At 35.5% G+C, this 23,347-nt stretch overlaps 1 protein-coding gene across 7 annotated transcripts in view; it reads left to right on the forward strand.

Annotated features, from left to right (window-relative positions):
• The window catches only part of LOC110036148 (protein ALWAYS EARLY 2-like), a 119,404-nt gene that overhangs the window by 11,773 nt on the left and 84,284 nt on the right, over positions 1 to 23,347 (forward strand). For 6 of the 7 annotated variants that reach the window (XM_020740522.1, XM_020740521.1, XM_020740520.1 and 3 more), the window contains 3 exons: positions 5,192 to 5,290; positions 5,558 to 5,620; positions 19,834 to 19,911. In XM_020740522.1, coding sequence (XP_020596181.1) covers positions 5,192 to 5,290; positions 5,558 to 5,620; positions 19,834 to 19,911 — 240 coding nt within the window. Of the gene's footprint in view, positions 1 to 5,169; positions 5,291 to 5,557; positions 5,621 to 19,833; positions 19,912 to 23,347 lie in introns of all 7 variants that reach the window. The other variant, XM_020740526.1, reaches the window with a different exon arrangement.

The raw sequence follows: 23,347 nt of genomic DNA on the forward strand, positions 1-23,347 counted from the left end.
AATTCTTATGAAACTTGTGGAATTCTTATGAAACTTGTGGAATTTAGGAGTTGTGAAAAATGTATGTAGGAATTTATGCAGTGCAGAATTTTGTTGAGATGTTTGTGCAGAAATTTGCAGTGTTGACATTGAATCTTGTGAAAATTTATGTGGAATTTGTGAAAATTTATGCATTGTGGAGAATGTCTGTAGAAGCTTGTGAAGTGCGAAGAAGCTATATCAGCTCAGGCAACCGCTGAGGACATTACATCCGAGTTAGATCTAGTCGAACAATGACAACCGTCAAGGAAATTACGCCAAATAATGATCAGAGGTACTAGTCTTCAAGATTTCAAGGTTTAGGTTTTCATGGTAGAACGTGAAAATACAAGTGAGAGTGATACAAATAGAAACAATTATTTTCAGGAGTACAAAGAATGGAAAGGTAGGAGATGTCACCGATCCTGAGGAGAAACCTTAGTAACTTCCCAAACTATCCTAATGTGTGGCTGAGTTTTGTAGACAATGTTATTTAGGTGTTTAATATTCTGAATTTTATTATTTGGGACTTACGTTTGCATAACATTTGATTATGCAAATAACCCACACGACAATCTCGAAACCTGAGGCGAGTTAGGACTTATGCTGCACAACATGGTTGTACATGAGCCAAAAGAGGGTGTGAGGATTTACGTCGCACTGGGCGAGCTACCTCGAAATCCTATTGGTTGTCATTTAGACTAAGGAAAGAGTTTAGCTGGTGTAGACTTATTTTGCTGTTGTAAAATGACGATCACCTTCATTTTTAGTCCGCTCTAAGCTCCTTGTCGAGCTGCCCATAAAGCTGGTTCCCAGCTCCTCGTCGAGGCAGCAGTCCTAAAGTCTAAGATTCAAAAGGTTTTACCAGGTGTGTTTTAAAGTCTTGGTTTTGTTGTCATTATGGGGGGTTAAATTTGATTAGAGCGACACCGGTTAGGATCCCACGGTTCCTTTGTTCTGGTATCACTATTTCTTTTGATTTTACTTAGCTTAAACGAATTATGAAACCCATTTAAACCGGGGAGATCTTGTTAGCGGGGAGATCTTGTTAGCAGGAGATCTTGTTAGCAACCATGGGTTATCTCCTCCGAGGGACTCCCGTAAATTCAAAAGGACATGTTTTGTTTTTGTTTTTGTTTTTGTTTTTTGTTTTGAAAATGTTGTTTGATTTTTGAAAATTATTTTGTTTTGAAGATGAAATCGCAATCAGTGCCTGCCTGATGTGTTAGAGAAATAGTAAATTGCAGTAAAAAAATAAGAATAAATAAAATGTAACTGCGTACCTGGCGCATCTGCTGCTACTATCCATATTGTGTGTTTAGCTCACAAAACAAAATATAATTTGCAGGGGATTTAAATAAATTGTAGAAAAAGAAAACAGTAAGTAGCAGAAGTAGTAACAGTAGCTAAGAACTCCAAACAGGTGATCCTAAGACTTTTACAACATCCTACAACGATAGACGACTCCAAACAACAACTTAGACTCTTTCTACAGCCTCTTACATCGATCGACAACTCCAAACAACAACTTGGACATTTTCTACAGCCTCCTACAGTAATCGGCAACTCTAAACAACAACTTAGATACTTCTTACAGCTTTCTACAACGATGGACAACCTCAAACAACACTTAGACAATCATTTCTTAGCCCAAAAAACACTAAACAACAGCCTAGAGCAATTGTAAACTTTCAAACAACACTTCCTAGCACTTTCTCAGCTCAAAACAACATTAAACAACAGCCTACAACACTTGTAAGCTTTCAAACAACAATTATAGACTTTCTTAGCTCTAGACGACACTTAATTAGCTCCAAACAACCACCAACAACACTAGACAACACTTTGTTAGCTCTAAACAGCCACCTGCACGACTAGACAACACTTTTAAGCCAAAACAGCAGCTTACTGCTCCAAATGATTATTTAAATGTCTCAAACATCAATTATAAAACATCCTCGAAACAATAAAAGCATCGAGTAAGGGAGACCCTCCCCCAGTGTTTTTAAAGGCTCTAAACCGCAAGTATAACAACCCCGAAGAAGTGAATAAATTCTAAGCATGAAAAGACGTCCTTCATGATAAGAAACAAATATAACTCTCTTGTAAAATTAAGGATTTGGGTGGTGTAGATATAAGGTTTAAGTTTTGGGCATGCAGAAAATATAAGAATTGTGTGGTATGCATATAAGAATTTACGCCAATGTGTTAGATATGCTAATACATGGCAATTGAGTGGTACACATGTAATAAAAAACTAAATTTTAAGTGTTAGGCATGTAAATACATATAAATTGGGTGGAATATATATGTAAAGATCAATTTTGAAGTAGCAAGAGTGTTGAGGCATGGCTCAACGAATAGCTCAGAACATTTTGGAGCTAGGACAACTTCAACCTTGCCGTACCATCCAATTACACTCATAAAAAACTTCATTCTGATGTAGGAAATTCAAGACCTAGTACTTACTATGCTGAACCACAAAATCAGAAAAAGCATTCATGTATGTGTTATTAAAAATGGTCTTAGAATTCCAAAAATCCTTGCTAGCAATGTTAGGCGGTTTTCGGGTAATGGTCACCTCTAAGCTCATAATGATTGGTGTTAACCACAAGCAAGGTTCACTTTCACAACATGACAATCTTAATCTTTTGACAAATTTACATGCACCTTATGCAAGTGCTATGCATTTACATCCCTAACACCCAAAGCTTAGTATCAGTTTCATAAACCTATGCATGAAGTGGTGTACTCAACATAAAACAATTTCAAATAGAGTCTGTGTAACTAATGAAATCAGATTGGTCTCAAGGTTTAATTCAGGAAAATTTTGTTAATTTACTTAAACGATTAGCAACATAAATTCATGAAAAATTTATGTGCATGTCGCTCAATCCTTATATTCTACAAATCTAACTAACATCCGAATTTCCATCCCAATAAGAGCAGAAAACCTCCTCACAATTCCATTTCATAAATACACCACCCAATTTCAATCAGATAAAAAAAAATTCTTTAGAAAGAACAAAAAAATGGCAGCTAGTTTTACATACTAGATAGAGAAAATCTTTCACCTCAGGGAAAGGAGTTGCAGCAGTGTGAGGAGAGGAGGATACTAGCAGCTTCAGTCGAGCGAGGAAGAGAGGCGGAGCGGAGGTTGAATGGGAACGAGGGAGCCGACGAGTATTTTCTGGAACAGAGGGGGAAGGCGAATCGAATGACTGTTTGGTCGCGCGAGGAAGAGAGGAGGCAGAGGGCTTCGGTGCAGGAGGCGGTGAGTAGGCAAGTGGGGTTCTTCGGCGCAGAGGGGGTTTCAGGCGAGAGAGGACGGGACGAGCAGGAGAGCTGAGTGATTGAAGGTTATGGGAGAGGCCAACTAGTATGGTCGAAGATTCGAGGGAGTCGTTACGTGAAAGCTTTGACGGGAAATTGAATAGTTTCCTTTGATATAGCCGACTCAATTGGAAAAATTTAACAACAAATTAATTTCAATTAATATGAGTTTTAAATGCTCCGTTTGAATTTTGAAATCCTATGAGCTGGCGATCAGCCCGAATCGAGCCCGGGCCCGCGTCCCGCTAAAAAATAATGTGTCTGGATTTTTGTGCCATTTGCACGCGCGCGTAATCCTAGCAATATGTGTGTTCTTCCCGACTAAATTTAACCTTTTGGACCCGTCGACGAGGTCCGTTTGTTCATCCAGGGTCGTCCAGACAGGTTCGCCGACAATCGGGCAAAAAATGTGTCAACTCCATGCGTGGTGTAGCGAGTGCGTTGCTGAGTCACGGAGGGTTCTCCTAAGGCTATCTGATCCTGTAAGAACTCATTTTCGGGTTCTCTACATGTTGGTCCTTAGCCCTTGAAATTAGAACTTGAGTGCTTGGAACAACTCATGCGAGTTTTTCAGAAAAATGAGTCAAGAAGTGCTTTGAAGTTATACGGGAGGTGAGCTCCATTACTAGTCCGCTAGGATGGTCAATATGAACTCCTAAAGCTAGATCCTGGGTTCTAAAAGTAGGAGACTATGACCTCACTGAGAATGAGGTCAACTGGCGATGTACCTAATCTCGATAGGGTTTATCTCATCTGAGTTTCAAGTTCCCTATAGATGCAAGCTCCTATAGTTAATTACATCCCAAATGACGGGGGTCCGTTTAGAAAACTTTCGATAATGATCAGAGGTACTAGTCTTCAAGATTTTAAGGTTTAGGTGCTTACGGTAAGATGTGGAAAAACAAGTGAGAGTGACACAAATAGAAATAATTATTTTCAGGAGTCCAAGAAAGGAAAAGGTAGGAGATGTCACCGATCATGAGGAGAAACCTCAATAACTTCCCAAACTATCCTAATGTGTGGCTGAGTTTTAAAGACGATATTTTTTAGGTGTTTAATCCTGCCAATTTTATTATTTGAGACTTACATTTGCATAATATTCGATTATGCAAATAGCCCGCAGAGATAGAAGAGCTCTCCCGTACAACCATGTTGTGCAACGACGTAAATCCTCACACCCTCTTTAGACTACTGTACAATCATGTTATGCAGCGTAAAATGAACACCACGACGTAAATCCTCACACCCTCTTTAGACTCCTGTACAATCATGTTGTGCAGCGTAAGTCCCTGACAATGTAATCATCTTTATTGAAATCCATATTGCATTTCGTTCCAGTATTTTAGTTAATTTTGTTCTTACGGTTGAAAATTTTAATTAATATTGTAATCATCTTATGTTACTGTCAATCTCTATGTATGCCACCAGAACTACTAAGGGCCAAATGTGTCTAAGTCCTTTACTTCTTGTTGTCCTTGATATGTGTTTCAATATTTTCATTAATCGATAGCTTGTATTGTTCCGCGCAGCAATTTCTTATTTCCAATAGAATAATTTCCTCATCATCATTTGCCTTATTTTAAGTTCTTATTTTGTTAAAATTGAGTTAGTTATTTTGTGTTCGTTCACAACCTGTCACTCAAAATAAAATCAACCTTTTTGAGCACAAAAAAAAAATCAATCCTGTTAGATAGGGATGGCGGGAGAGCTTCCAATTGAATGCTTTCACTTTCTTATATTGATTTTCTTATTCTGATATTATATTTAAAAGCTCTTGTTCTTTCAGGATTTGTAAAAGTTTCATGTCTTATGCTATAGATTTGGTTAACTTGATTCGCAGAAGAGGAAACTGTCAGACATGTTAGGTTCTCAATGGGGGAGAGATGAGCTTGAACGCTTCTATGAAGCCTACCGTAAACATGGGAGGGATTGGAGAAAGGTTTTCTTTCTTTTTCTAAGTCGAGATTTAATATTCCTTTTTGAATGATAAATGTTCTTTTTATTTTTTACTTAAAATTTTCTGTTTCTTTTCCTTCATCTTCGGCTTTACTGTATTGGAAATATATTATTTATTTCAAGAATACTGGAAGGCTTAAATGTTGTAAAAATTTTTTTTCTTATGCTATATTTCATTTCTCTATTATCGAATCATACTTCTATGCTTGCAGTGTAGCTTATGCCAATATTTATTGTCTTGGTTTTCTAGATTGCTGCAGCAGTACGAAACAGACCTCCAGAAATGGTGGAAGCTCTTTACAACATGAATAAGGTAAAAATATATTTATAATATTACTTCTCTCAATTAACTCCATGACCGCTAGAAACAGTTCAGCTGGGCCCAAAATTCAACTCCCTATTTTTATGCATTCTCAACAAGCAAAAAAAAAAGTATTTGTGTTTTTCCTCAAAAAACCAAGAGTTTATGCAATGCAGTGAACTTATGAAAACTTTATAACACATGTAGATAGTCCAAGGCTTGCTAATCTATATTCAGAGTTTTTATTTCTTTAAATTACTGAGAAGTTGCCAACTTGTTATGATATTTTCTTTTCTTAATGCTACTATCAATCTCAAGTCGAAAGCAGGGTTTTCTCAGTTTTATGATTGCTTAATCATCGCTCATGCATTTTATTTTTTTCGTGTCATTCACTTTTTTGTTCAAACTATTTAAGGACATTCAAATACATAGCGCACAACTCTTTTGTTCTACGTTTCTTACACCTAAACTTCCATATTTACATGCATAGCAATCAATTCTTTTGCATCACATAAAAAATAGCACAAAATACCACTTTTTAACAGTCAAATCCACCTTTTTCATGCATAGGGAAGGCGCCATGCATATAAATATGAAAGTTTTGGCATGAGATATGTACATCCATAAGAATTGCTTGCTACGTATGTAAATTTCCCACCTATTTAATGTTCAAATTTTATATGTTCTATGGTATAGATTTTTTTTTTCTTAATCCTTTTTTCTCTTTTATTAATTATATTGCTTTCCAGCCCAGCCATCCTGATCAGGCTTTCTAGCATATAACGGAATATTTGGAAAGTAGAAAAAGATTGTAAGACATCCTAATTCATGCTTAGCATGTTATGATGCTATATTTCATTGTACATTTCTTTGAAAGCATTGTGTAACTTGAACATATATGTATTACACCATAATAAAGCCTGTACATCACTATATACTCAATTAAATAATAATTAATAATAATAGAACGAGAAATAAACTAGTAAACTTATCATACAAACTTCTTTACCACAATTCTGATGTAATCATCAAAACAAAACCTAACTCAACAACTAGGCTATATAATTAAGGAATAAGCAGATGAACAAAGCATTGCTCAATAGGAACCATCCTACCTCCTACAACTAAAGTCAAATGCCCATTATAATCCTTCCATCTTCTAATAAATATGCGTGAAAAGTATACGGATGTACATATTAACATCACCCTAGAGAATATGCCATGATAATATATCTTTGTGCAATGTCTTCTACTTCATTAAGATTAAAGATATCCATCAATTTTAAACTATTTGTTAGTCATAAAAAGATTTAACACCATTAAATAAAAAATTAATAAGGTAGAAAAATCAATCAGTTATTGACATGCTAAGCTCGATGTACTCATCACCCAGTGTGGGTAAATAGACTCACAAAATTACTCTCTTGTACACATGATTGAGTGGTGCTTTGACAGTGTAGACAATAATCCTCTGAAAATTATTGTTGGTGACTAATACGCATCACATTACAGTGGTGGCTTGCATCTCCAAATAAAATCTCCTATAAGTATTGACCACATCTATTGTAGGTTTGTAACATCAATATCATAACTTCAAATTTCTTCTATCTCAAATGAAAATATGCTTGAACATTATGTTTCAATAAGTAAATACAATGATGAACTTTGTCTTCACCGTGAGTTTACAATCTTCTAATAAATGGTTCTAGTAGATCCTTTGTTTCATGCTAAGGGTGGGCATGATTTTGTTTGATTCTAATTTGGCCAATGCTTGCTATCCATTCAAAATGACATGTAAGGTAGAAACAAAATGGAACCTATAAAAAATGAAACTAATTAGGTTTATATTGATGTATGTATGTATGCATGCATGTATGCATGTATGTATGTGTGTGTGTGTCTGTGTGCATGTGTGTGTGTGTTATGTGTGTGTGTGTGTGTGTGGCGCGCGCGTGCTTGCTTGTATGTGTGTGTGTGTGTGTGTGTCTGTATGTATGTATGTATGCTGTATGTATTTATGTATGTATGTCTGTGTGTGTGTGCGCGCGCGCTCGCGCGCGTAATATATATCTATCTAGATCACGACCTCTTCTCTCGTTCTCTCCGCCTGGGCGCAGAGAGTTCGCATTTTCACGGGGTCGTCCTCTCCTTGGGCTCGAAGTAGAGAGTTCACATTTCCGCCCTTTGCCTGACTTGGACGGGGCTATCTTGATCCCTATTTGGGCTTTTGCTCTTCCATCCACTGTAACTTCGCAGTCCTATCACTGCGCCTCCCTCTTTGTTGATGGCTTCGAAGTATCTCTCTGTATATATGTATGCATGTATGTATGTATCTATATAGATCATGGCGTCTTCTCCCGTTCTCTCCGCAGTGCTTCGTCGTCGTCGCCGTTTGGAATGTCTTTCGTTTTCATGCTTGCCGCAGTCCTTTGTCCCCCGTTTTGGAAGGTCTGTTTCGTTTCTCTCGCAGTCCTTTGTCTTTTTGAAGGACATTTCCTAGGCGCAGAGAGTTTGCATTTCCACGGGGTCGTCCTCTCCTCGGGCTCGAAGCAGAGAGTTGGCATTTCCGCCCTTTGCTCAACTTGGATGGGGTTATCTTTGATCCCCCTTTCGGCTTTTGCTTTTCCATCCACTGTAACTTCGCTGTCCTATCGCCGCACCTCCCTCTTTGGTGATGACTTCGAACATATCATATGCTGCTGCCCTTGCTGTTGTCCACACCTCAGATACTCCTAAATCGTGCTCCTTCCCTCCTTCGTTTGAGTTGGTGGATGACATCAATAAACCTGGTAGAAAGAATGGGAAACCAACCATCTTTTTTACGGAAGCTTAATATAATTAGCTTGCTTCCTCCTGTCATTTGCATTTGGTCGGGAAATTTCTTTATGACCATCCCAAAATGGAGCTTATTCGGAAGAATTTCGAGCTTATGCACCTTGTTGGAGAGTGAAAAATTGGACTTTTAGATAGACACACATCCTTATTCAACTTAATATTAAAAAGGATTACACACATTTATTTGCTAGAAGATTAATCTGGATTGACAACAGAGCTATGAAGATTTTGAAATGGTCAGTCGATTTTGACTCACAGATGGAACCACCAATCATTCTAGTCTGGATTCGCCTCCCTGGCTTGAAATTTTATTATTTTACTAAAAAAATGTTGTATTTTATTGCCTTGGCTTATGGTAAGCCACTCAAAACGGACATTCTAATTTTAATCTTTCTCGTCCTTCTGAAGCCAGGAAACTAGTTGAACGGGACATCACTTCAATCGCTTACGAGGAAATTTGGTTAGACACACAACACCATAGATATTAACAAATGGTTGTGATTGAGCCATTCTCTTCATATTGCTCGAATTGTCGTATGTTCGGCTGCTCCAGTTCTCAATGTCACTATCTCCACACCCATCTGAGACCAAAGAAGCAAAGGGCTCAGCCAGAGACAGTGATTCATTCTCCTTCTTATTTGCTCCAAGTTATCGACACTATTGATCATCAGAAGGATACACTTGAAGATGTCATTATCCTCGCAGGTAATATGTCAACCATTCAACCCCACACAATGCTCATGATGTAGGTTCCCCGTCTATGAAACCTCTTTTCGTGGGGGCAGGGAAGACAGCAGGGAAGACATTTCAATTTCACCTGCCCTAGAACCTATCATTGATGTAACGGGTGACAATATTTCTACTGCTTTTCTATCGCCTCATCAGATCGACTGCGTTTCTACCACCTCATCAGGACGAGAAAGTTGTTATTGTTACTCAGGCACATGAGGCTCATGATGTGCAACAGCCTGCACCTGTCCGATCGCTTTTGGACCAATCCACTGATCAGATGAATCAATCCTCAAATTAGGAATGACAAGTTTATACATCTAGGAAGAAGAAGAAGAATGGAGGCCTATTATCAAACTTGCTATTAGAAGAAGAAGAATGGAGGCCTATTATCAAACTTGATGGATGATACATTAGTTGTTTTGGGTAATGAAAACAAGCTTAAACCAGAGGCAGAGGCAAGGCTAAATTGGATCTTTTGCATGCTAACTGAATCTACGAGTGTTGACAGACTATTGGCGTACTTTTTTTCTATGTTTACTTTTTAATCTTTTTTTTTTTTGGGTATACATGTACTTCTATGTGTGTATTGTATGCCGGGTGGTTAGGGTGCCAATTTGGGCCCTTTCATCCAAACTATCTGTACCTTTCCTTTTATTAATATATTTACCTTTGGGTTTTCTCTATATATATATATGTATGATGTAGTGTACGTTTCCTTTTTCTATATATATATATATGTATGATGTAGTGTACGTTTCCTCAGATTGCACAATTCTAAGTAGTGGTGTAATTTTAATCATTTTTGGTTCTTTAAGGCTACGATTATCACACCCAAATTAATCCCCTTTTAAGACCGGCTGAGGTGCGACAGAGACTGACAATTTAGTTAGACCAACTCTCACCAGCACTCGTCCTGATTTTTGTAATTTGGATCCAGTGGGTGATGAAATAGTATAACTGGTTTGCTGCAACATTTGTGATACATTGTATTTACATTTTTGGAAGCATGAAAGTCATATAATCTAAAATATGAAAACTATACAGAGCTCTTAAATCCAATATAATAAAAATACACATGCCAGAGAAATAATCATATCTAGCATAAGATTTTATACATGAAAAAGAAATAGTGTGTATGCTCGTATGAAACTGTACATTTTTGCATACAATCATAACCTGCTCGAATAATAGAAAACATGAAAAAAGAGCAGGTGCAGGTAGTATAAAAAATTAACTGTAGTGTAACATGTAGGTCGTAAACATGAAATCACAAATATATAAAAGCATGTTCATAAGCATGCTCATTCATTTCATAGAGACAATATCATATTAATATCACTTGTTTAATGTAAAGAGTTTAACTATTTCCATGTTCTTTTATCATAGTTCTTCACCCTGCCCCAAATATTATATAAATTATCGATAAATGTTAGACTTCCTCTAACATAGCAGTTATCGCCGTCCATTCATGATACCACGATTCCCTAACGTTTCGCCACCGCCTAATTCAAACGGTCCCAAAGTTTTGTCCCTGTATAAATATCATGAGTCGGGAATACTACATCCATACATAATGTATTTGCAAACACTCATGTAATAGTCTACTCCCTAACATTTATTGTGACATTTAAATTTTCACTCCTGCATCAAGCATTTATCAGACATTACATATATTATAGGCATAGACATGAGGCATAACAATTGAGTAAGTGGAGGAAATTCATATCATATGCATATTCATATATAACATAACATGATTATAACATTACATATCGTAAGAAAAGTAACCGTGCATTCATACATTTAATTGCAAATATTTATTTACAATACACATGAGATGTTAAAATATAAATCAACTTATAGAAGATTATTTTTCCTAAATTAGCACAAAATTATTTCACCTGATTAGACCGAGTAGCTTTACGACGAGTTTCTATACGCTCTCCTCGAGCTCGCCGCCTCTTGTACACCACCTGGGGAACGTAGACATCATAATAAATCATAAAATTTGGGTCAAAACATGAATTACCCCAAAAATATACTTTAATTGCCAAAATATACTTTAAAAAAGTTTTTCAGCATAAATTTGTCCCTTCCGAATACACCAAATTCCTTCCCAACTCTTCTAACACCTTAATCTTCACTCTTCCCTTGCTAATTTCATACTAAAACTCATGTGGAATCTTTCAAGTTGCTTTTGATGCTTCCGATAAAATATCAGCGCCTCTGACGACTACTGGAAACAAAGAAAGCACGAAAACAAGACACACTTCATACAAAATTGTGGGGAAGGAAATATAAGCTTCAAATATTGTGAATGAAGGGCTCATGCTTACAAAAATTGTCCCAGAGCCCTAAAATTCCATGTCAAGGCTTCTCAGTGCCGCTCGGTTCGCTTGCTAGTCAGCGACCCTTGCACTATAGCAAGGGTTGCGGGCTCTACTTCTCCCGAGCTTTAGTGATTGCGTGAAGGAGGACAATAAGAGAGAGAAGGAATACGAGAGGAAAATCATAGCACGAGACTCTCCGTTCGACCGAACGAAGGGATTAAAAATGTGTGAGGGCCGGTTGTGAACAATGGATCTGAGGATTAAGGGAGAATTAATTAGGGATTAATTAGGTTAATTAAATATATAACTTCAAAATTTATATCTTTTAATCCGCTAACAATTCATGCTTGATGCTTTATATGAAATTACTCGATTTCTTATTTAAAATTTATAGAAATTTCGGGAGATGAAAATTTTTGTGGTGCATTTCAATTGTGTCGAACTTTACTTGGTATTATGAAATTTGGGCATTACTGTTCCTCCATTCTTATAAAAATTCCGTCCTCAAAATTTTCTAAATTTACTGGAATAAGAAGGATATTTCTGTGGCATGTCTTCTTCTTTTTCCCATGTTGCTTCCTTTTTAGGCCTATGTTTTCATTTTATCTTCACAAAAAGATAGCTTGTTTCTGAGCCTCTTAATATCAATAGCTAAAATCTTCTCCGGCTCTTTAATATATGTGAGATTCTTATTTATATCTTTTAATCCGCTAATAATTCATGCTTGATGCTTTATATGAAATTACTCGATTTCTTATTTAAAATTTATAGAAATTTCGGGAGATGAAAATTTTTGGGGTGCATTTCAATTGTGTCGAACTTTACTTGGTATTATGAAATTTGGGCATTACTGTTCCTCCATTCTTATAAAAATTCCGTCCTCAAAATTTTCTAAATTTACTGGAATAAGAAGGATATTTCTGTGGCATGTCTTCTTCTTTTTCCCATGTTGCTTCCTTTTTAGGCCTATGTTTTCATTTTATCTTCACAAAAAGATAGCTTGTTTCTGAGCCTCTTAATATCAATAGCTAAAATCTTCTCCGGCTCTTTAATATATGTGAGATTCTTCTATACTTCAATATCTTCATGTGAAATTCTCTGCTCTAAATTTGAAACTCATTTCCTTAACATTGAAATGTGAAACACATCATGTGTATCTGACATATCCGTAGGTAAGACTAATATGCAGACAATTGATCTGATTCATTCTATAATTTCAAAGGAACTAATGTACTTGGGACTCAACTTGCTTCTTTGATGAAATCTAGTTGTACTATTCATTGACCTGACTTATAGAAGTATGAAAGCTCAAACTTCAAAGTTGATTGCTTCGTGCTTTGAGTCGTAGTATTTTTGCTGTCGATCCTGAACAGCTTTCAAACAATCTCTAATTAATCTGATTTTCTCTGGCTTCGTCAACGAGCTCGAGACCTAACATTTAGCTTTCACCAATTTCAATTCAATCGAGTGGAGTTCTGTAACAAAACGTCATAAGAAGCCATTTTGATACTATATTGATAACTATTATCGTAAGCAAACACGATCATTAGAACGCGATCTTTCCAACTACCTCCAAAGTTGAGAACACAATCTTAACAGATCGTCCAACACTTCAATTGTTCTTTCTGATGGCCCGTCGGTTTGTGGATGAAATGCAATGCTAAAATGTAACTATGTACCCAAACTTTATTGAATGTCTTTCCAAAACATGGACGTGAATCCTCCATCTCTATCAGAAATAATAACTTTTCAAATACCGTGCAATCTGATATTTCTTTGACATATAATCTGGCTAGCTTTTCTACTGAATCTGTCTACTGAATCTGTCTGTCAATAATAACCTAAATACTGTTGTGACCCTGCTGGATCGAGTAAATCTCATAACAAAATCCATAACAATTTCTTCCCATTTCCATTCAGGTATTGACAACGATTGTAGTGATTCACCGGGTCTCTGATGCGAAGCCTTTACAATCTGACATGTTTGACATTTACATACATATGCAACAACATCCTTCATCTTACTTGACCACTAGAATGCCAATTTTAAATCCTTGTACATTTTGTGCTGTTTGGATGAACTTTGTAGCCTGAATGATGAGCTTCATGTAGAATTTTTTGTCTTAAATCATAATCAACAGGTACCCATAACTACAACTTATTTCGAATAATGCTATATTCATCAATAATCATATCAGTCCTTGTGAGCTGTCTTGATTTTATCTAGTAAATTTGGTTGCATTGTTTGTTGATTTAAATAACGCATAACCTAATCTTCTATCTTCCATTTGTAAATCATCAATTTATTTAATTAACTCTGGCTTCTGATTAAGAATCCAACTTGCACTACATGTGGATTTATGGCTCAATGCATCGACAATTACATTTGCTCGACCTAGACAATATTGTATATCCAGAACGTAGTCTTCGATCAACTCTAACCACCTTTGCTGTCTCAAATTCAACTCTTTTTTGTGTGAAAATGTACTTTAGACTTTATGATTTGTAAAAGCTCCACATTTCACGCTATATAAATAATATCGTCAAATTTTGAGAGCAAATATTTTAAAAGCTATTCATCAGATTTTTTTCTTTCATGTTACTTCAACTGTCTGAATGCATAAGCTATCACTTTTTTATTCTGCATTAAAAGACAACCTAAACCTCTTAATGATACGTCACCGTAGATCTGGAATCTGTCTGTGCCTAATGAAAGAGCTAACACTAGTGCAGTAGTGAAATGTTTCTTAAACTCTTAAAAACTATGCTCACATTCTGCATTCCACTCAAACTGGACATATTTTTTTCATTAGCTTAGATACGACATAGCTATTTGTAAAAAACCTTTGACAAATCTTTTGTAAAATCCTGCCAAAGTAAGCATCGTTTACCTCTGTAACATTCTTTGGAGTAGGTCATTCCACAATTGCTTTGACACTTCAAAAATCTACTGAAATTCCTTGGCTGTTGATAATGTGTTTCGAAAATGCAGTGCTTCGTAGCCAAAATTGACAAAATTTTGCATATAATATATTTTCTCTCAGCAACTCCAATATCATTCTCAAATACTTGACATAATCTTCATCAGTTCTTGAATAAATCAGAAAATCTTCAATGAAAATAATAACAAATTAATCCTCATACAGCTTGAAGATTTGATTCATCAGGTCCATGAAAATTATAGGAGCATTAGTTAAATCAAAATGCATAATTAAGAATTTATAATGACTACGCCTGATCCCAAAAGTTGTCTTAATTATATCTGTCTCCTTGACTCTGATCTTATGATATTCCGACCTCAAATCAATTCGTGAAAATACAGTTGCACTCTCTAACCAATCAAATAAATCGTCAATCATGGGCAAAGGATATTTATTCTTGATTGTCTCCTTAATCAGCTCTCTGTCATCAATACATAGCCGCATTGATCCATCTTTTTTCTTGACAAACAATACTGGAGCACTCCACGGTGACTTACTTGGCTTTTGAAAACCCTCATTGATCAATTCCTGTTACTGACCCTTCAATTCTTGCAATTTTTTCAGAGTCTTCCTCTAAGGGGATTTGAATATTTTGCATACGTTCGTAGTTGCACGTCAATGCCAAATTAAACTTCTCATTTTGGCGGTAGTCCTAACAATTATTTTGGGAATACACCATAAAATTTTGAAGACATTGAGATGTTTTCAATTTCTTTACATCTTTATTTAACACTTCTAGTTTTGCCAAAAATACTAGCTCACAACTTCACAAACATTTCTCAACTTTTACTGCACTAATCAGGGAAGATTGTGCATTTCGATCATATAAGATATATAATGGCTTTTTACCAGACAATTTCAGTTTCACCCGTCTTTTCTAGCCTTCCATTGTAGCAAAATAATTTACCAACCAATTCATCCCCCAAATAATATGAATTGCCTGAATTGGTATGATAATCAACTCTGATGACAACTTTTTATCATGCACGTGAACATGAACTACACATTTTCTATTGACATAAAACCCACTTCTCAAATGCATAGTAACACAAAATTAGATGTAAAATGTATAATATCAACATGTAAACTGACAACAAACTCATCAGAAATAAAACATTGTGATGCACCTTAATCAAATAGAACAGGGCAGACTGATCTTGAATTAGGAGCATACTTATACCATTTCTTCAGATTTGTTGGCTTTTTAAGGGATAATTGCAAAATCTCGGGCTCTTAATTGGTTGCTCTGTTTTTCTTTATGAAGTTTCACCCTTTGTTTGCATTGAAGAGTTTTCTAAAAATTGAGTTTTGCTGGGCTGATTGACCTCCAAAAATTTTTTGGACTGTCTCTATCCTTCGATTGCTTGTTATCTGTTGTTTTTCTTCTTTTCGTGCGACTGTCCTCATTTGTAACATTTTCCGGACCTGATCAAGCACAACCCAAAATTCTCTTCCCACACTTTCCACAAACTAGATTTTCTATTTGAAGCTGTTTCTGCTTGCCTTTTGATTTACTTTTTCCTTCTTTGAAAGTGCTCTCTTTTGCCAAAATTTTTTCTCTTGCCCACTTAGGGTTGCCACTGATGACTGGAAAAGTTTAGCTCATTTTCAATTCTTCTTGCCCTTTCAACATACACAGAGAAATCACTGATTTTAAACGAAGCTAAGGCTAATCTCAACTGATCTCTGAGCTTGCGTAGAAATCTGTGACTGTTTTCCTCCTGGGTGTTGACATAGTGGGGTGCGTATCTGGAAAGAGAAGTGAATTCTACCTCTTATTGCAAAATTGTCTTGGACCCCTGAGTTAGATTGAAGAACTTCTGCAATACTAATCTGGCTGAAGGTGGAATAAATCAATCTTTGAAGTCTTTAACAAATTCTTTCTAATGAATCTGTGGAAGAGGTGTTAGTTAAAAATTTTCCTTATGCTGCGCCTGCCACTACCTTTTTGCTTCACCTTTTAACATGAAAGTAACTAGCACAACTTTTCTCTTTTCATGACAAATCATACCAGGGAGAATTTTTTCAATCCTCAAAAGTCAATCTTCAGCAACTGTAGGTAGGATCACTAGCACCCTTAAATGTAGGTGGCTTGAAAGACCAAAATATCTTTAAGTGTCGATCCACTTATGCTCTAGTTTCAGATCTGGGCCTGTACTGATGGAGGATCTTTAGATAACATCCTTTTTATCAACCACTAGTGATATCAGTTGCACAATGCCCTGTAGCTCAATAGTTCTAGTGTATGCATTTGTCTGATCCTGATTTTCAATTTTTCCAAAATAGTGTCAGCTCGAACTTCATGTTCTTTATATGACCTGAAAGACTAACCTTCAGTACTTTTTGATTATTTTGTAGATATATTTATTTGTATTGGCACAGTCTATTATTTACATACAATTTATCATATAATTATTTTTTCGTGCACACGTGGCACTTTAAATCGTAAGGGTTTCTCACCATAGATTCATCAACCTATAGCTCTGTATAAATCAATTCATATTTATCTTATTCTTTTTCTAAATCTAAGTTGCTTCCATCATTCTTTTCATCCAATGACCATGTTTAACCATCCTCTGATACCATTTTCTGTCACACCCAAATTAATCCCCTTTTAGGGTCGGCTGAGGTGCGATAGATCCTTGCAATTTGGTCATACCAACTCTTACCAGCACTCGTCTTGACTTTTATAATTAGGACCTAGTGGGTGATGAAATAGTGTAACTGGTTTGCCGCAACATATGTGATACATTTATTTCAAATACATATTCAGAAGCATGACAATCATATAATCCAAAATATGAAAACTACAAAAATGCTAAATCGAATATAATAAAAATACACATACCCGAAACGTATGTACAAAACACCCCAAACTATCGTGCAAAAGCTGTAGAAAGACACACCTGACTACTCGCTCCATTGCTCGTTGCTCCTTCCTGGAAGACAATAATGAAGAATGAGCAACAACGAGCTCAGGAAAATAATTGTGACTAAGAAACAACGTGCATGCTTGTATGAAACTATACATGTTTGTATACAATCATAACATGCTGGAATAATAAAAACTATGAAGACAGAGCATATACAGGTAGTACAAAAAAAATAATTGTATTGTAACATGCAGGTCGTAAACATAAAATTATAAGTATATAAAAACATGTTCATTCATTTCATAGAGACCATATCATAATAATATTACTTGTTTAATGTATAGAGTTTAACAATTTCCATTTTCTTTTATCATACGTCGTCACTTTATTCCAAATGCCATATAAACTATCGAGAAAGGTTGGGCTTCCTTCAACATAACAGTTATCGACAACCCCTGCTGATACCCACAATTCCCTGACATTTTGTCATCGCCTAATTCCAACAGTTTTTTGAGTTTCGTCCCCGTATAATTATCATGTGCTTACAAACATCCATGCAATAGTCCACCCCCTAACATTCCTTGTGACATTTAAATCATCACTCTTGCATCAAGCAATCAAGCATTTATCAGACATTAGACATTACATGTATTATAGGCATAGACATGAGGCATAACAAATGAATACTTGCGAGAAATTCATATCATATGCGTATTCATATGTAGCATAACGTGATCATAACATTACATATCATAAGAAAAGTAATCGTGCTTTAATACATTTAATTGCTAGTTCATTTACAGTATGCAGGAAATTCTAAATTGTATCTGTGCTAAAATTGAAATCAACTTATAGAAGATTATTTTAAATTAGCACAATATTATTTCACCTTACTAGACCGAGTAGCCCAACGACGAGTTTCTATACGCTTGCATCGAGCTCACTATATCATGTATACAACCAGGGGAACATAAACATCATAAAAATTCATAAAATTCTTGTTAAAATATGAATTATCTAAAAAATGTACTAATTGCCAAAACATACTTCAAAAGAGTTTTCGAAATAAATTTGTCTTTTTCAAAAACACCAAATTTCTTCCCAACTCTTGTAACGCGTTAATATTCACTTTCCCTTTCTAATTTCGTACTAAAACTCATATGTACGCTTTCAATTTGCTTTCAATGCTTCTGATACAATTTCGGCACCTCCGACGATTATTGAAAATAAGAAAAAACACGAAAAATGAGGTAAGCTTCAATATGTAAGTGTGTGTAAGGAAATGAAAGCCTTAAATATCGTGAAAGAGGGATTGACACATACAAAATTTATCCCGGAGCCCTAAAATCCCAAGTTATGGCTTCTCAGTGCCGCCCCACCTGGTTTACCTGCTAGTTTGCGGCCCTTGTACATTAGCAAGGGCTGCAAGGGCTGCAAGGGCCGTGGGATCTGCTTTTCCCGAGTTGTAGTGATCGCGTGAAGGAGCAGGACAATCAGAGATAGAGAGGAGAAGAAGGAATAGGGGAGGAAAATCAAAGCACGAGACTCCGTGTTCGACCGAATGAAGGGATTAAAATGCATGAGGGTCGGTTTTGAGCAGTGGATCTGAGAATAATGGGAGAATGTTTTAGGGATTAATTAGATTAATTAAATGTATAATCGCAAAATTTTATATTTTCCAATCCGTTAACGATTCATGCCTGATGATTTATTTGGAATTGATCAATTTCTTGTTTAGAATTTTATAAAAATTCCACGAGATGAAAAATTTTGTGGTACATTTCAATTGTGCCAATTTTTCTTTGGTATTATGAAATTTTTTTGCGTCAGAACGATTTACTTTTATTTGCTCGCAGGTTGAAAAGAAAAATGCCTGTTTTTTCTCTTATCCTCTGTGTGGGTACATATCTCTCTGATATAAAGTTGAACTACAGTATGTGGTTGAAATGAGAAATTTAATTTTGATTTTTTGCCAGTAGCTTGTACAGAATTGTACCAAGAGCTTTTGATCACTATTAGGTACGGTATCCCGGTTTTAAAAAGTGAAAACAATGACGTGCAAAGTACAATCCAGCACCTTTATTAAAAATGTTTGTATTTCTAAGTTTCTCCTTATGTTGGATGATTACTAATCTGTAGTTGATCATTCAATGCATGGGTCATTAGGCTACCAATCATGATGCTTCAATCTTCTAAATTTGCCTGCAACATATGCTGATGAATTTTCGTTCTTATTAGCATTGTTCATTATAATATAGGCTTTGTATGTTTTACATCTATTATTTTTTGTTCAAACAATATAACTTCTTTTCTGCCTCATGTTTACCATATTGGTTTTGCAGAAGATACAACATTGAATTTTTTTTTTTTTGTAATGAATTATCATTTGAGAAGTGGAATGAACAATTTATTTTTATTTTTTTGGTATTGAAATATCATTTGAGATATGGAATGCTCTTCCTATATTATTTCAGGCTTACTTATCCCTTCCTGAGGGACATGCAACTGCAGCTGGATTAATAGCGATGATGACTGATCATTACAATATTTTGGTGAGCTCCAACATTGATTGTCATCATTTTTGTATGCCTATACGCCTGTAATGTCATGCGCTGCACTTGGTTTGCAACTTATTGATGATGTCCTACTCTGAAAACTTGTAATGCATTTAAACAGTGTTTATCTTGCAATTGAACACATTTTAGAAAACTGCTGTTTCAGTTCCTGAATTAGATTCTAAGACATGTCTCTACATACCTACTTAAGTATGTCAAAAGAACGAAGTCCGTTGGTAGCAGTTTACTTCTTATGGTGTTTATTTTGGCAGTTTTTGAAACACTAGTCATTGTTAAAATATGTTTGTGGCAATTTAAAATGTGAGGTTGAGGTGACTGAAAAAATGGTGGTTGAGGATCACTGCCGTTTGGAATTTGCATCAAATGAATGGTGCAACCATGACAATCTACTCTGAGTTAGCTCTGATGTAGAGCCATTTGGTGAACTAGGCACTCACAAATCTAGGATTACTAGAGAATGCTCTACTAAAGTTTTATTGATATTGGAGTTAACCCAAACACTAATAGGGAAAGCAAATAGAGGTTATAGTCAGAGACACTTGAAACTAGGAAATAACAAAGACACAACACGACTCAATTAGAGCTTAGGACGACAACAACAGTGCTATGGTTTAAGGGGAAATAGTAACTAAAGTGGGTCGGAGGTGGTTGGATGGGCAACAACAAATGGTAGGTGGCTGGAAGAGGGTGGCAGTCACTACCCGATCCAGGGCTTGGAATCAAACAATGTTGGTACAAACTGGCAGACAATGAGAGTTAAGTTTTCTATATTTATTTTCTATAGCTATTTATTAACAAATGAAAGAACAATCCAAAAAATTAAATTAAAGCAATATAATTAAATTTATCTCATTACAGATTGTCTGTGTCTTTTGTAAATATTTTCTCTTCTATTGTTTATTATTTAATCAATTAATTACACTTGAAAAGTCAATTTAAAGCAACAGTGAACTAACTAAAGCCACCAAATACTCATATTTCTAAATTATAGTAATACGAGGAAAAAAAATGTATGCTAATTAAGCTTTCAATAAACTAATATAAAATATTTAATAGTTTAAGAATATGATCATTTATGATGTTTCATGCTATTCAATGGGTTTTACTATATCAATAACATATCTATATCATCCTATATCTGTACAATCGTCACATGAGTATCATTTAAAAAATGATACCAATTAAGATGCTTCAATATCAATATCTTTTTTCATTTACGTGCACAGATATTTTAGTGTCCCTTGCGTGTACCATAAAAAATGATTCCATCATGATCAAACATGAACACAGAATCATATATATAATCAATATCATTCATATGCCATCCTATGATAACAATATAATATTTGTATCTTTAATGACATATTATAATTTTTACTTAAAGGAGATCTTACATTCAAGTATGACCAATAAAAAGAAAAGTACATAATCATGAGAAATGGATACATGAATTTTATAAGTATCAATAACTCATAATATAATTGATTGAGATGAAACAAAATATTTGTCACAAATTGACTCCTGGCTTGGAATTGATAATGGTTGATAGCTAGACCTCCAACCATAAGAGCGGGCACGGGCGTAGAAAGAGCCACAGAAAATTCAGCTCGTTCCTTTGTCCGGAAAGAACCGGTCCAAACTCGGGAGGGCTGGTTGGTCCTTCCACCATGGATTGGCGCCTCTGTTCCATAAGGAGATCCAATCCGAGTCATCTGGGGCATATATCTGTGTGTTTCCTTTATCTTAGATTTTCAATTTTGCTTTCAGATTTCTATCAGGATAGCCGATGGCTCCCCTTTTACCCTCATAGGGTTGTATACAAAGCGAGAAGGTGCTCTATTGTTCTCTGCTTCCATACAACTTCCCCTCTATTGTTCCATACAACCCTATGTGGGTAAACGGGGAGGCCATCGGCTATCCTGATAGAAATCTGAAAGCAAAATTAAAAACCTAAGACAAAGGAAACACAGATATATGCCCCAGATGACTCGGATTTGATCTCTTTATGGAACAGAGGCGCCAATCCATGGTGGAAGGGCCAACAAGCCCTCCGGAGTTTAGACCGGTTCTTTCCGGACGAAGGAACGAGCTGAATTTTTCTGTGGCTCTTTCTACGCCCGTGCCCGCTTACTTATGACTGGAGGTCTAGCTATCAACCATTATCAATTGCATGCCTATGGCTTTTTTTTTATATGTACAACCTCTTATCATTCTTCTTTCTTTTGTACTAAATTGTGCCATTAGAGATATAAACTTGTGATTAATACCATTTGATTAGGATTATATTGCACAACTAACAACTAAAAATATTTCAACTTACACAGTTAACAATTATTGATCTAATAGGCTCGTGTTTAAGTAAATTATGATTGTTTAGTTGGCCAACTAAGTTAAAGTGGATTAACATTAGACTAAACGTTGGGTTAGTCACATCAAGCACAAATTCATGCCCAAACTCAAGTCAAAATTAGACCTACGTTAATCACAATATTATGTCCATGTTAAGCATAAAAGACAGGGATCTTTATGAAGCACAAGAGTGTAGGGGTAGTATTGAATTGAGTTTGAGAGAGTGGACCTCCACTCGAAGTTGAATATTTCATTTCCTAGTATAGTTGAAAGTGTTTAATTTTGAGAAGTTTTGGGCTAATTCATGTCAATTCCACTGATTTATATAATATATTTTTATTTTCTTATCAAATATTAAACACACACACAAACACAGATATATATATATATATATATATATATATGAATGGATATGTTTAAATATTTACTTTGAAATTATAATTTGAAATATAAATTACATACATACATCTATGTGTATATATTAGTTGTGCTATTTCATTATGAGCACCATTATATGTGCTTTGCATAAGTCAGACATTGAATTGACTTCAAGTTAAATACAACATATTTCAAGTAAGCTACCTTGTTAGCGCAAATTGATTTTGATTTCAAATAAATCTCGGTGATTCTAGAGCAATTTCTGAGTTTGAGACATGGTTTTCAACTTTATAAGAGACTACATTGGCAACATGTTGAGCTACAAACTAAGTCAAGAGGGCTTCATTTCAAGCTGCAAATCTACTTTCCTAATGAATAGGTATTGGCTAAAGTAGGATTGTGGAGGGAATATAGTTGATTGCTAATTCAATGCCCAATGGACACATGCTAGAAGGTTCAAGACTACTTTTCCATTTATTTGGGCTGATTTTTGTGTAAATTATATTTATTAACTCGTGGCCGGGAGTATATAAAAAGATATGAGTCTCATAATGGATAACTTTGCTCCAATAAATTACTTTTTAAAATTTCTATTCTGTTGGTACAAGTTGGCCTTCTAGTTATTTTCATATGTGATTCTATAAATAGATTGTTTTAGTTATGTTATGGATAACTTAGATGTAAT

This window comes from Phalaenopsis equestris, unplaced genomic scaffold, assembly GCF_001263595.1.
Source record: "Phalaenopsis equestris unplaced genomic scaffold, ASM126359v1 Scaffold203097, whole genome shotgun sequence".
NCBI lineage: Eukaryota > Viridiplantae > Streptophyta > Magnoliopsida > Asparagales > Orchidaceae > Phalaenopsis > Phalaenopsis equestris.